Source organism: Pteropus medius, unplaced genomic scaffold, assembly GCF_902729225.1.
Source record: "Pteropus medius unplaced genomic scaffold, Ma_sr-lr_union100, whole genome shotgun sequence".
Lineage (NCBI taxonomy): Eukaryota > Metazoa > Chordata > Mammalia > Chiroptera > Pteropodidae > Pteropus > Pteropus medius.
This window is the reverse complement of record NW_024353788.1, coordinates 705,193-718,355: the sequence shown is the minus strand read 5'-3', so window position 1 is coordinate 718,355 and position 13,163 is coordinate 705,193. Positions and strand designations below refer to the sequence as shown.

Sequence of the window (13,163 nt, the reverse complement as noted above, 5' to 3'; positions counted from 1 at the left end):
TGTGATCTCCTCTGCTGATGTATGTTCCGTAGGCATCGCTGGGGTCTTTGTGATCCTCTCATGAGCTGATATGCTGCTCTGTTGTCCATGTTCCGCAGGAGTTTCTGGGGTTTTTGTGATCATCTCATGGGTTGATGTGCTCGGTAGTTCATGTTCTGTAGTCATTGCTGGGACCCTTGTGATCTTCTCGTGAGCCGATGTGCTGTGTTGTATATGTTTTGTGGAAATTGCCGGAGCGCTAGTGTTCTTCTCATGGTCCAATGTGCCTTGTTGTCCTCGTTCTGTAGGCATTGATAAAGCTCTTGTCATCTTCTCATGGACCAATGTGCTCTGTTGTTGATGATTCGTAGGCATTCCTGAGGCACTGGTCATTTTCACATGAGCAGATGTGCTCCGTTTTCCATATTTTGTAGGCATTTCTACAGTTCTTGTCACCATCATAATGGCCGATGTGCTCTCTTTTTTATTAAAGGTAGGTTTTTCTGGTGTCTGTGTATGCTTCTCAGCTCCTGTTGGCATCTCCGGTGTTTGTTTTCTAGCCTTTGTTTGTGTCTTATCCGAGACAACTGTAGTTTTGTAATTAGTAGCTATTGTATGATTGTTAATTCTTTCTGTCATTTCTATGCTTCTTGTAGCCTTGTATGATATATTTGTGAATGTTGTGCTTTTTTCTGAGGAAGATGTGAGTTTTTTGTTAATGTCTGAATTGACTGAGTTGTGGGAAAGAGTTGTGGTCTTGCATGAGGTGGTGCTTTTACTGTCTAAAATAATGACGGTATTTCCCAAAGGTGTTACACTTTTATTTGAGTTTCTTGTTACTGTCTGTCTGCTTGTTTTGGACTTAGGACAAGTTATTTTGCTCTTGGATTTTGTGGTTGGATATTTTGTATCAGATGATTTTTTAAGTGTGTTAATGGAGTCAGTTGGATGGATAGAGCGTTTGTCCCAGATAAGTGGGCCTTTTTCTTGATTGCCGGGGGTTTGTTCAGAAGTAGGAGGAGCTTCATGATGAGTTACAGAGTTTTTGGAGTTACCTATAGATTTGTGAATCTGCTTGGAATGGTGTGTGGATTTGCAATGGTGTTTAGGCCGATAGGTTTCTGCAGATTTAATGTGGTCCATTGAGCTGTGTCCTAAACGAAGACCAGTGTGGTCAGACGGAGTACTATAAACAGAGCCTGGGGTAGGAGCAGATAAATGACCAGATTTGGGGGATTCACCAATTTTATGAAATTCTTGAAATGCAGTAGCACCTGTAAAAGGAGAGAATCAAGTAAGAAACTTTCTCCACGTTCTTTCTTGCTTCCTTGCCCACCTCCATCTCTAGAGGTTCCTTTATTACTCCAGATATATCTCCCCAGCCAGTCTACTCAGAATACAATGATAACTAATCTCCATTCTCACCTCCAGTCTCTGAACCTTTGTTTAGGCTGTGCCTTCAGCAATAATGCCACTTCACCTCTTCTCCACCTCCACTCTTCATTTCTCACTTTTAGATCTTTCTAGATTTATAATGTCTTCCCTGATCCTTCCAAGCAGATAAGATTCAGCTTCATCTCAGTGCTCACAAAAAAATTTGTTAATTAGTCTTTCCTGCTACCTTCATCTTGAAATTACAGATGTTTGTGTGCCTGTCAACCTCTACCCCTTGCCCTGCCTATCAAATCATAAATTTTGAGAGCAGATATTGACTGGCATTTTGCTCCGCAAGGGCTTCACTAAGGTTTATATAATACTTATGAAAGGGAGTTCCCTTTTGATGGCAGAGAAGAAAGGGAATAAATAACAGAATCCTCTTCTGTCCATAACATCCCAGCTCCATCTCAAATGTGACAATGCGAGCGATTGAAGTAAGACCTCTGGCAGAACTTCCCATAAGGATTAGTAAATAGAAACAGATGATGAGTGAGAGAAGGATAAGAAGAGAAATGGAGAATGGGAAACTTTCATTTTGTTTGGTCTAGATAGAGGGAAGTAGATGAGATGATTCAACTCTCTGGTTCCGCCACTGGATCCCACTCTTAGAAAAATCACAACTAAAGCCATCTGGGATAGATGAAGGTGGCCTCTTAAGAGAAAAAGATACTTGCTCAGGGGTCTTGAAAAGAATGAACGAGGCAGCTGTATTCTGGGAGAAACTGACTATGTTTAAGGACAGGGTGTGAGGGAAAACACCCCTATCAATGAACAGATATGGGCCTTAATTCTGTGGGAAAACAACCAGTGGAGACAGAGGAGATGTCTCTGATATCCAGCCAGGAGAATAAGAGCCAGGAGATCACCAAAGAATGAGAGAGATAGTGTTGTTACCTAACTAAGGTTTCCAGTCTCTATTAGTTCAAGGTGGCAACCAGAACTTTGACCCATTCCCAATCACAGGAAATCGTAATCCACCCACCTCCCTGATGACAAGGAGAGTTGGGGGCTGGGAAACTCGGTCCTTGAAAGAAATATGGGTGGAACAAGAAGGGTGTGAAGGTAGTAGAGAAGCCCAAGTCCCTGGAGGAAATCAGGGTTGGGGAGAGAGAAGAGGGCTGAATTGTCAGGCCCTCACCTGACTATGCCAGCTCCATTCTCTGATTCCCTTGACAGCAATACCATTACTAGCTCTTGTTCACTGGGCACCTTTTCCGGGCCAGGCACTTGGCTGGTTGCCTCACAGACATTCTTTTTCTGGATTCTTTTCTATGGTGATTGATCTCCCAGCTCCCCACATGGCACCTTAAAAACTGTCAACTTCCCTATTTTACAGCCAAGAAACTTGAGTTTCACGAAGGAATGTTGCCTTGCACACAATCCCCAGCAATAACATTGGCCAACTTTTTGAGCACTGACTGTGAGACAGGCAAGTCCTACAAATGAGGACATACATTAACTCATTACTTTTCACAACAACCCTTTGGGGTTGAGAGCTATTTCTCATTCTCTCCCCTTTTTAGATATGAGAAAACAAGGTTCAGAGGAGTTAAGTATCTCCACAAGGATCCTCAGCAGGTAAGAAGTTGAGCCAGAAGTGAACATACATTCTGGGTTCCTGGTGCCCAGGCCCAGGTTCTTACCACACTACACAGCCTGTAGGTCAGCCGACATTTGTGGAACCCCTGAAGGATGCTGTTTATATACTTGTTTTTCTAATCCTCACCACAAACCTGTGAGGCAAGTGTATGATCTTACTGTCTTACAGGTGAGGAAAGGAGGTTCAAAGAGGTAAAGTGATTGGCAAAGTCAGGCTTTTCAAATGTTTTTAAATGTGATAAGGGTGAATAAATATCCACAGAGTAAATAAATAGGCAGGCAGCAGCGCAGAATGACAACTTCACTGGCCTTAAAGAATCAAAGGACAGGATTGGGGTCCAGGCTTGGTTTCTCATAACAGTGATGTCAACTGCACCAGCTTAGTTTGAGGATTAAAGGAAGGATGGAACAGAAAAGTCTGCAGCATCGCTGACTCTTTAAAATATTTATTGAATCTGAAATGTAGTCTTTCAAACAACCTCGTACTTTGCCCTGTTCTTCTCCTGATAGCAAGGGGACCTGGAGCCACAGCCCTGCTCTCCTGTGTTCTGCAGTCCACCGTGTCCCTCCTCACCCACCTGTTCTATGTAACTCTGAAGCATTGCTGGGCCACTTCCTTCTGTGTCTCATCAATATAACACTCACACCTTTCTAATGTACAATAAATTGTTTAATTCTCACAATGGTAGAGATTTTTATTTTTCTATTCATCACTGGCCTAGAACAATGTCTGGTCCATAAGGAGGGAGGCACTTCATAAATATTTGTTTAATGAATGAATGAGGAAATATTTTAGACCTATGAACTCTTTAGAAGCCTTGCTAACAACTTTCATTATGCACATTATGTATAAAACAACATATTGTGACCTCCAAAGGTTGAAAGACCAAGGGATAACTTATGCTCTGTTAGTAACTGAGCCCCTGAGATGAAAGACGGTGAAAGGCCTCTAGCCCAGTCCTGGGACACCAGTTGTCTTTTAACCACAGCAGCCACACAGTCAATAACTAGACTCGAATAATTGATCTTAGAATTCAGATCCACATCACACTGCTGTGGAACCATCGACTGTAAAATCTGCCTCTCAGAAACGTCTACTCCATTCACAAAGAGTCAAAGCTGCAGGGAACCCTTGGGCCCAGCCATGACGCAAATCAGAAACTAAACCCCCATGAAAGACGACTACCTCTTTTCCTCAGTAGATCTGTCATTGGTAGCAACTTTATTTCCCTAGGAAATTCTCACAATCATTTCACTGACTGCAATAGTGGCCTGTAAAGAACTTTTTTGGTCATTGAGGTATAGGCAGAGAAGAAAATCTGGCATTAGCAGAAGACACTGGACATGGATGCTTAGCCTGGATAAAAGAATAAAAACAAATCTCACAGCATCAAAACTATGTACAACTGTAAAGGTCTGTTCAATCTGTTTCATTTACTTGTTTGAAGAGAAGGTGGACAAGCTGCTAAGTCGCTCATACTGTCAGATCAGTCTCCCCGAAAAGAGCATTTCTGGTATTTCTTAGTATCCTGCCTCTCAAAAATGGCTATCTCATTTGCTATGATGTAGGTAAATGCTTGTTAAAATGTCTATATACTTTAAGCTCAATATGTGACCGAAAACACAGACATAGTAAAAGACTAAAGAGAAACACACTCAAATGGTTGCCCAGGTGGCTAGAGAGTATTAAGAGAGATTTTCTTTTTCTTTCTAATATTTTCTATTTTTTAATTTCTAAAATAAGCAGATATCATTTTTGTCATAGAAATTAAATGAAATAACATTTAACACAGGAAAAGGTCCTTTTTAGTCTCCACAGGATCCCAGCTTCACCTGTGTTCTCCTCAGAGATGATTTAATCTAGATGATTTAACCTATGTTTCTGTGTCTGCATGATGCAGACTCTGAGGTTCTAGGATCTAGTTACCTAAGTCTGGAAACTCACTGGTCCTGTGGATAAATGACAGAGGTCCTCCCAGAACTGTAAGATGAAGGTCTTCATCCACTCTAGACATCACTCTTCCCTCCCTACCCCAGCCTCTCTCTCTCTCTGCTGGATAGAGTCATGTGCTCACACCCAGTTCCACTCTGAATGCATCCCAACTCCAGCCCAGGCTCAAGCTCTCCCCACCTTTCACACACTCCTGCTTTCCTCTTCAGATCTGAACATCCAGCCGCCCTTGCCTTCCGCACCCCTCCTCTCCATCTCTTCACTAGCCAAGCTCTAGTGTGACCATCTCCCAGAACACACTCACCTGGCCCACAGTGTCTTATCTCAGAATTCAAATTCTAAGTCTGCCCTGTGCCCTAAAGTAAATCTCCCTCAAAAGTGAATGTGCGTGGAGCAGATTCATGATTCATTCCCTTCTGCCCGTACAGGTTCCTCTTCCTGGGCAGCCACAGGAGGAGGTAATACAAAGCAGCAAATGGCACAATCAGCCTGAAGGTGGTGAGATTGGGCAGCTGACAGCAGCTCTGGTGCCTCTATACCAAAACTCTCGATGTGGGAGGAAGGCATCAATTCAGGACACTGCTGAGACCTAGCAGAGGCAACTTGAAAATTTTTCAGCCACTGCCCCTACCATCCATATTCTACCCAATGCTCTGACCCTAAAATGACCCTGAGCTCAGAGAAAGAGAAACATCCTCTAATGCCACCCTTAGCCAAACACACTTAGAAGGGGAAGCTGCAGCCTGCCCTGCCCCAAATACTGCCCAGAGCATCCAGACTCACGACTTTCCCGACCCTGGTCCTAGCATCAGCACCATTACTGTAGATGACTTTATCTAGGACATAGAGCCTCTCTAGGTCTATTTTTGTGTGTCTACCTTGTGAAGACCCTCTTCTGATTCACCCAGGCCCCCTTCAATCTCCCCTTGTGTTTGGCATCTCCGCTCCCTGGGTTCAGTCACAGAACTGTTTCTTAACTAAGTGAAATAATTTGGTGATTTCACTTTATCTTGTAGAGTCTGCTTAGCTTGTTAAACTTTTCCATATTCATTTTCTCTTTGAAGCCCGGGGATATTTCCTGACCATAAAGTGGAGACAAAACCCCACACATCTAATTGAGTTGCCATGAGGATTAAATAAGTAAACACGGATGAAGTGCCTAGAACAATGCCTGACACATGGTAAATGCTCAGTAAACACCAATGATTGGCATTGTCCAGGTAGCATCCTTCCCATTTTATAGATGTGTGAACTAATCAAGTGGGCCAGAGTCAGGACTGGAACTCAGGTCAGCATAAAATAGGACTCTCATGAGAGAAATGAACCCCATACCTCCCAAGGGCAGCAGGCAGTGTGGAGTGGTAGAAACCTGCTTGCCTCCATGACTTTGAGCAAGGTCCTCACCTCCCAAAGTCTCACTCTCCTCATAAAATGGGATATTATTAACCACTTCAGGGAATTTGAGGAGATGAAATGAGATGAAATACTCTGAGCCCCTGTGAGTTCCTTGCACATAGCAGATGCTCAGGGAATGTCAGGTTCCTGCTGCTGCCCACCAAGGACTGTCAGCCTATACAGTGGCTTTATGCCAACCAAAAGAAGGAGCAGAACCTAGGCTGAATTTCATCTCCGACATGCCCCTCAGTCAGCAAACTTGAGCAGTAAACATCCTTGACAACTGTATGCAACAGCCTCATACCTAACTCTCTTCTCAACACACATTCATCCACAGGTCATTTCTATGATTGGTCATTCAACCTTATAAATGCTAAGAAACAAGCCCTCTCTGTCTTCTATCCCCTGTATAATGGTGACCCCTTTGCCTCTGAGGGCATCTTACCTGCCTCCCGAGAAGCTAGAAGGAAGAGAAGGCAGCAGTGGAGGCCAAAGGTGGAGCGGATGCAGTGAGCCAGCTGGGCCATGTTCGACTGCGCTGGACGGCTGCTTGAGGCTGTGGGCTGGGGTCTCCCACCTTATATGGGGCCAGATTTGACGTCATGGGGGTTGGGGCCCCTCAGGCCTAAGCCTTAAACAAACAAAGCTGCCTCACCCCACAGGGGTGCCCTGATAATGGGAGACCGCAGGTGCTGCGTCAGGGAGCCAAGTACCTGGGTGCCTGCCACAGGGGTGGGATCTGAGGGAGGGAAAAGGAGCTGGGAGAGGGCAGGCTCCTGACTCAGCCCAGTGGAGGGAGAGAGCATTGGGTGGGGGGGGTGGATTCCAGGGTTCTGGAGAAGTGAGGAGTAGATGGCAGGGTTCTAGAAGGACTGAGTTCTGGCTGGGCAAGATGGGGAGGAGGAAGATTGGATGCCTGGGTTCAGGAGGAGATTCAAATTCTAGTTCTTCTCTAGCTTCACATTCACTCTCCTGTCTCTCTCACATCAGCCCAGCTCTCCACACCTCTTATTCACACATGGCCACTCTTTTTGCCCTGGGTGGAGCTGCTCATGAGTATCAGGTGAAAGAGCAAAGAAGAAGAAGCCCTCACGTGGCCCGCCACTGCAGACACAGGCACCCCCAGATGTCCAGAGATAACACAGCATATAGAGATGGTTAAGTCAGTGACAGAGACAAGAGACCAGACAGACACAAAACCCCAGGATCTGACATCGCATGCCTCACCAGGGACAAAGACAGGTTCAGGCCACCCAGAAGCACTGAGGCCGAGATCTTTGGCAGATATGTTCAGTTACAGGAGACTCTGACTTCCCTTCACCCCTTCACCCCCACCTTAGCCCAAAGGCCCTTTCTTGCTTCCAAGCCCCCATCTACCCCTACACAGAAATGCAGATCCTCCCTTTCTAGGATCTCCCAGAGTCTCCCTCTTCCCTTCCTCCTGATTCCTTGCCTGAAGCAAGCACTGGGTCAGAGATTATTCAAATTCATACACTAGGCTCCTAAGTAGCAGTGTCTAGGGGTGGCACAGGACAGACTATGGGAGTAGGGGGGGCACCTCTAAGGAGTGAGAAAGCTGTGGGTCAAGGTATCTAAGTCACACCCCATTGCTCACTTAATTTGTTCACTGTGCGTCTCCTCTCATGGAAAGTAAGCACCCAGCAGGCAAGGGCTTTGCCTTGGTCACTGCTGCCTCCTCAGCCTCTGGATCAGTGCCTGGCACACAGTGGACAATCAATGTGTTTAGTGAGCTGAATGGAGTGGAAGCCAGAGCTGGCTACTGCCCTTCTAGGAGAGTGGTGCAGGCACAGGGAGTGAAGGCCAGGACCTAGAAGGCAAGAAGCCAAGGCCTTGTAGTAATGGGGCTCATGAGAGAACTAGATAGCTGAACATGTGAATTCCTCCCATTATTTGGCATGACTAGTCCCTAAGCCGTAGGCAGGGCTGGAATAGGTGGGAAGAAGAGAACAGGTCAACTGTTCATTAATGTGATTAATGAGAGATGAATGAGGCTCCCTGGAGTCAGGCCAAGACTGACTACTCAGACTGGGCAGCTTGCCTCTCAGACAATGCATCCTGCAGGATGGGAAAACTGAGGCAGAGGCAGGCCCTCCCTTGTAACTCCATCTGGACTCAGGAGTGACTGAGTCCTTTCCACTAATATGCCAGCCCGCTCTTTCCCCCAGAGATCCAGGCCTCTAAGAAAGTAGTTCTCAACAAGGAGGGACAATTTTGCTCCCCAGGGGACATTTGGCAATGTCTGGAGACATTCTTGTCACATCTGAAGACGTTCTTGTCACATCTGGAAGGGGGCTGCTACTAGCATATAGTGAGTAGAAAGCAGAGATGCTGCTAAACATTCTATAATGCACAGACCATCCCCACAACAAAGAACTCTTCAGTCCTATATGTCAATAGTGCTGAGGCTGAGAATCTGTTTTCATTATGTAAATAAACATCCTCTCTTCTTTTTAGCTCCAATCTCTCCTAGAGGTCCCAGGTATATGGGGTAGAAGAACCTGGAGGTAGATGGAGGCTCAAGTGTAATTCGAGGTTGTTATGTCTGAGCTACAGACTGAAGAGCTGGTCACAAAACAACCGTACTAGCTACTGACCTTAGAGCATTTCAATACACCAAAGAATGTGCTGAGCGCCTTATCTTGTTATAACCTCTGAGGATAGCAATGTCAGCCCTGTTTTAAAGATAAGAATAAACAATCTCAGATCAGAGAAGTGACTTGCCCAAGGTCATACAGCTGGTAAGCAGCAGAGGCCAGACTCAGCTGGTGCCTGCCTCACGGCAAAACCCAAGCACTTGAGCAAATAAATACACAGTGGCTAGGAGACCAGTGGAGGAGATGCTGTTTTACTTAGCAAGAATTGTGTCCACCACCCACCCAGAGTGGGCATCGCAGAGCAGGATTCCTCACCTGTCTTGAGCTGAGAGAATCAGGGCTCTATGGAGCCAGCCCAAGGGGGCACCATATGAAAAGAGCTGTGAAGGGGGAGTCCCCCTCCTGTGTCCTAAGGAGCCCAAGCAAATTGTCCTCAGCTAAGGAGCATCTCTGATAGTTGGGAAAAAGAGTGGGAATGGGAAGAAATGGTGAGGGGCAAAGGTTCCAACTACTTGGAGCCAGAAGCTATGAGGGCTGGAAGACCCCGGACACCATCTAGTCCTGGTCCTTCCTTCTACAGATGAGAAACTGTCAGAAAGGTTAGGTGTCAGATGGCATGCTGACAGCAGGTGCCAGACTGAAATCTCCACCTCCCCCTCAGTGAACTTTCCCTTACACTGTTGGTGGAGGAGACCTGGGGCCCCCTGGCCACAGGAATCCACCCTCAGGAAATGGTCCCAGTTAATGCGAATGGAAGATTGTGTCTTTTTTTGTTTTGGTAGGGTGGGGTTTAGTTTTTCTTAATTGTCCCCCAAATGTCTTTTTTTTTTTTTGAGGTAACATTGGTTTATAACATTATGTAAGTTTCAGGTGTACAACATTATAATTCAACATCTGTATATACTGCATGGTGCTCACCACCAAAAGTTTAATTTCCATCTATCACCATACACTTGACCCTGTTTGCCCATTTCATTCTTTCCTCACCCCATCCCCATTCCCACCCCCATCTCCTGGGGAACCACTAATCTGTTGTCTACCTCCATGAGTTTGTTTTTGTTATGTTTTGTTTTGTTTTGAATGAGTCTGTTTAAGGGAGGAAGAAGAAGGCCAAAGAAGGATTTGGCTATCTTGACCCATGTTCACTTGACCAAGTAGCGCTGGCTGGTAGCCTCGTGGTGGCAGCCATAAGGGGTCACAGAGCCACAGCCACACCCCATACTCATCTCCTTCCGGAACTGGCAGGCCTGTGAGATAAGGAATGGATAGGATGGGTTAACCAAGGGCGCCAGGAACCTGGACGGCAGCCTCTTCTCCACAACTCAGCTTCTCAGTGCTCCTCTTCCAGCAAAAACAATACTAATGAAGCAGACAAATTTATTGAGCACTTACTATGTGCCAAGCACCTAAGTGCTTTATATGCATAAGCTCATTTCATCCTCCAACAGCCCTTTGAGATGGATACTATCATTCTCATTTTATCTAGGACTCAATTACCTCAGTATTACCTATATCACAGGGTTGCCATGAACTAAAATAGGTACAGCACCTGACACATAATAAATGCTATTTAAGTATTGCTCATTATTAGTAGTAATGAGGAATCTGGAGCACAGAGAGTTTAAGTAACTTATACAAGATCACACAGCTGTAATGGCAGAGCCAGGATTCAAAATGTTGCTCCACAGAGCTCATTCTTTACTGCCAAGAGCTGGATTTAGCCTTCCGCGTGCTGGTCAGTCTCCAGCAATCCTCAGATTTTCTGTCAGTGGCCCCAAGCTCCCATCCCTGCCTGGTCAATGTTTCCTCTCAGCCACCCAAACGAGTTCCTTTTTCCCCTTATCCCTCCCTAAGTATAGCAAGCTGTCCTACTTCTCTCTGAAGTCCTTGTTCTTCTCAGAACCCTAGGGCACCAGGTCCCAGCCCCACCGGCCTTAGGGACTCATGCATTCAGACCAGTTTCACTCACCTTTTTGATACAATACAGTAAGCTGACGATTGCTGCCACCAAAGTGAGAGTGATCAACACAATGGCCCAGTCTGGGACAGAGCCTTTTTCCTGAGGCTTCAGGCCTGAGGAGTAGAGGGACAGCGATCAAAGCAGGTGGGACCTCAAATCCACCCCCTCACACACACACATCCCACTGCCCTCCATGACTTTCCACCTTTCCTTCTGTGATGCTCATGTTTATACAACTCTAAGACGACATTTTCTCTGTGAAGTTTTTGCCTATCCTCTTGGGAACAGAATCTCAATGGAGAGGGTTTTAAAGGTCTTCAATCCACACCCTGTCGCCTCTTCCCTGACACCTGTGGACAGGTCTGTCAGTCTCTAAACTCCTCATTGACATCTGCTTCTCTCGATCTTTCTGAACTCTCCTTCGTATCCCAAGTTCCACTGTCTCTGTCTCTCTCGATCTGCAGTCTCTGCACTGGCAGGGTCCTTCAGTGAGCCTCTCTCCTTCTTCTGAGCCCCAGTCCTCACCCACCTCACCCCACCCTGACTCTGGTCACTAAGAGGAGCCAGAGCCTGTTCTCCTGTCTTTCCTTCACTCATTTCCTGACCTAGGATTGTCTGGGGGGAGGCTAGGATTGAAGGGGAGGGGAAGAAGGAGATAGAGAGAGGAAGAATGATAGGACCTCTGGAGGAGATGAGGACGGAAGCTGAAAACCTTTCAAGGAAGCAATCAGGTAACAGATATCTGGTTTTTGGTCTGACCAAAGGCTTGAGAGGCACCAAAACCCCCTTAGGAATTGGGAACATCCTCAGACATACTCAAAATGCAGTTGGTAGCAGGCACTAACGCCTGTCCTTACATTCCTGTCTCCAGGAGCTAGGCATGGCTGCAGAGGAATAAGAGAGAATGGGCTCAAGCAATATTTTACTGTTAAATGACCCAAGGCAAATAAGAGTGTCTTATTGGTCAAGACACTGAGCCCAGTGAATATGGTAACCCTCCAGCTATTGTGAGAGTGGAACCTCCTGAGACAGCCATGCTCAATGTGGAAGTCCCAGGCACAGTTGGAGCAGATCCAGGGGCTGTGGTGGGCGAGACAGATCCTTGCAGGGAAGAGGGGAAAAAATGTCTGGAAGAAAATCAAGTGGGAGCAGAGGGAGAAATTACATCAGGTGCTCCCTCAATCAAAATCCTAGCAAGTTTTTGGTAGAAATTGATGGAGTGATTCTATAAAAATGAAAAGCCTGAGAATAGCCAAGACAATCTTAAAAAGAAACAGAAATGAAAGGCTTCCACTACAAAATCTCCAAACTTGCTTCAAAGCCACAGTCATTAAGCACTGTGCCACTGGAGAAAGAATAGACAAATAGAAAAACAGAACAGAGTCCAAAAATAGACTACATATTCACAGTCACTTGACTTTCAATAAAGGTACTCACATAATGCAATGGTGGGGAGAGACAAAGGGTCTTGGAAATAAATGGTTTGGGGGAAACTGGTTATTCATTAGGGAAAAAATCAAACCTTTACCTCTACCTCACTCCATACACAGAAATTAATCTGAGATAGATCACAGGCTTAAACTTGAAAACTAAAATAATAAAGCTTCTGGAAGAACATGTATGAGAATATTTTTGTGATCTTGAAGTAGACAAAAGAACATCTTAGGTATGATACAGAAGGCACTAACTACAAAAGAAAAAGTTGATAAATTGAAAAGCAGAAAAGGGGTCCTTGGATAGCCACCAAAGGCAGAGCACGGCTTCATGATGTTCTGGGGAACTGCCGACTCATGTGTGACAGGGAGCAGGAAGCCCCCACCCAGAGCTGTGGGCCAAGCTAAAGAGTCCTTCAGAGATGGATTGAGCAACAGAAATATCACCTGGCAGTGTTGAGACTGTTCCTGAAACACTCCTAGAAGTGGTCGGAGCTAAAGTCTGAGGACTGCTGGATAAACACTCGGAGGCTGAAGAAACTGTTGAGAATGTGGTGGGGAGACTTTCTGAGATGGTGGGGAGAGTCATAGAGACAGTGGAGAGACCTGTGGAGATGTCCCCAGAGACAGTGGGGAGACCTGTTGAGACAGTGGGGACACTGGCAGAGACAGTGGGGAGACCAGCAGAGGCAGTGGGGACACCAGCAGAGATGTCCCCAGAGATAGTGGGGACACTGGTAGAGATAGTGGGGAGACTGGCAGCAACACTGGGGAGACCTGCAGAGATAGTAGGG

At 45.9% G+C, this 13,163-nt stretch overlaps 1 protein-coding gene across 1 annotated transcript; it reads right to left on the bottom strand.

Annotated features, from left to right (window-relative positions):
• Nucleotides 1-3: 3 nt before the first annotated feature.
• On the bottom strand, nucleotides 4-6,896 carry MUCL3 (mucin like 3; the record flags this gene model as incomplete). Its single annotated transcript, XM_039851202.1, has 2 exons — nucleotides 6,807-6,896; nucleotides 4-1,253 (listed from the first exon to the last, which is right to left on the bottom strand). Coding segments are annotated over exons 1-2 (1,332 nt in total), but the record flags the coding sequence as incomplete, so codon positions are not given.
• Between the last annotated feature and the right edge of the window lie 6,267 nt (nucleotides 6,897-13,163).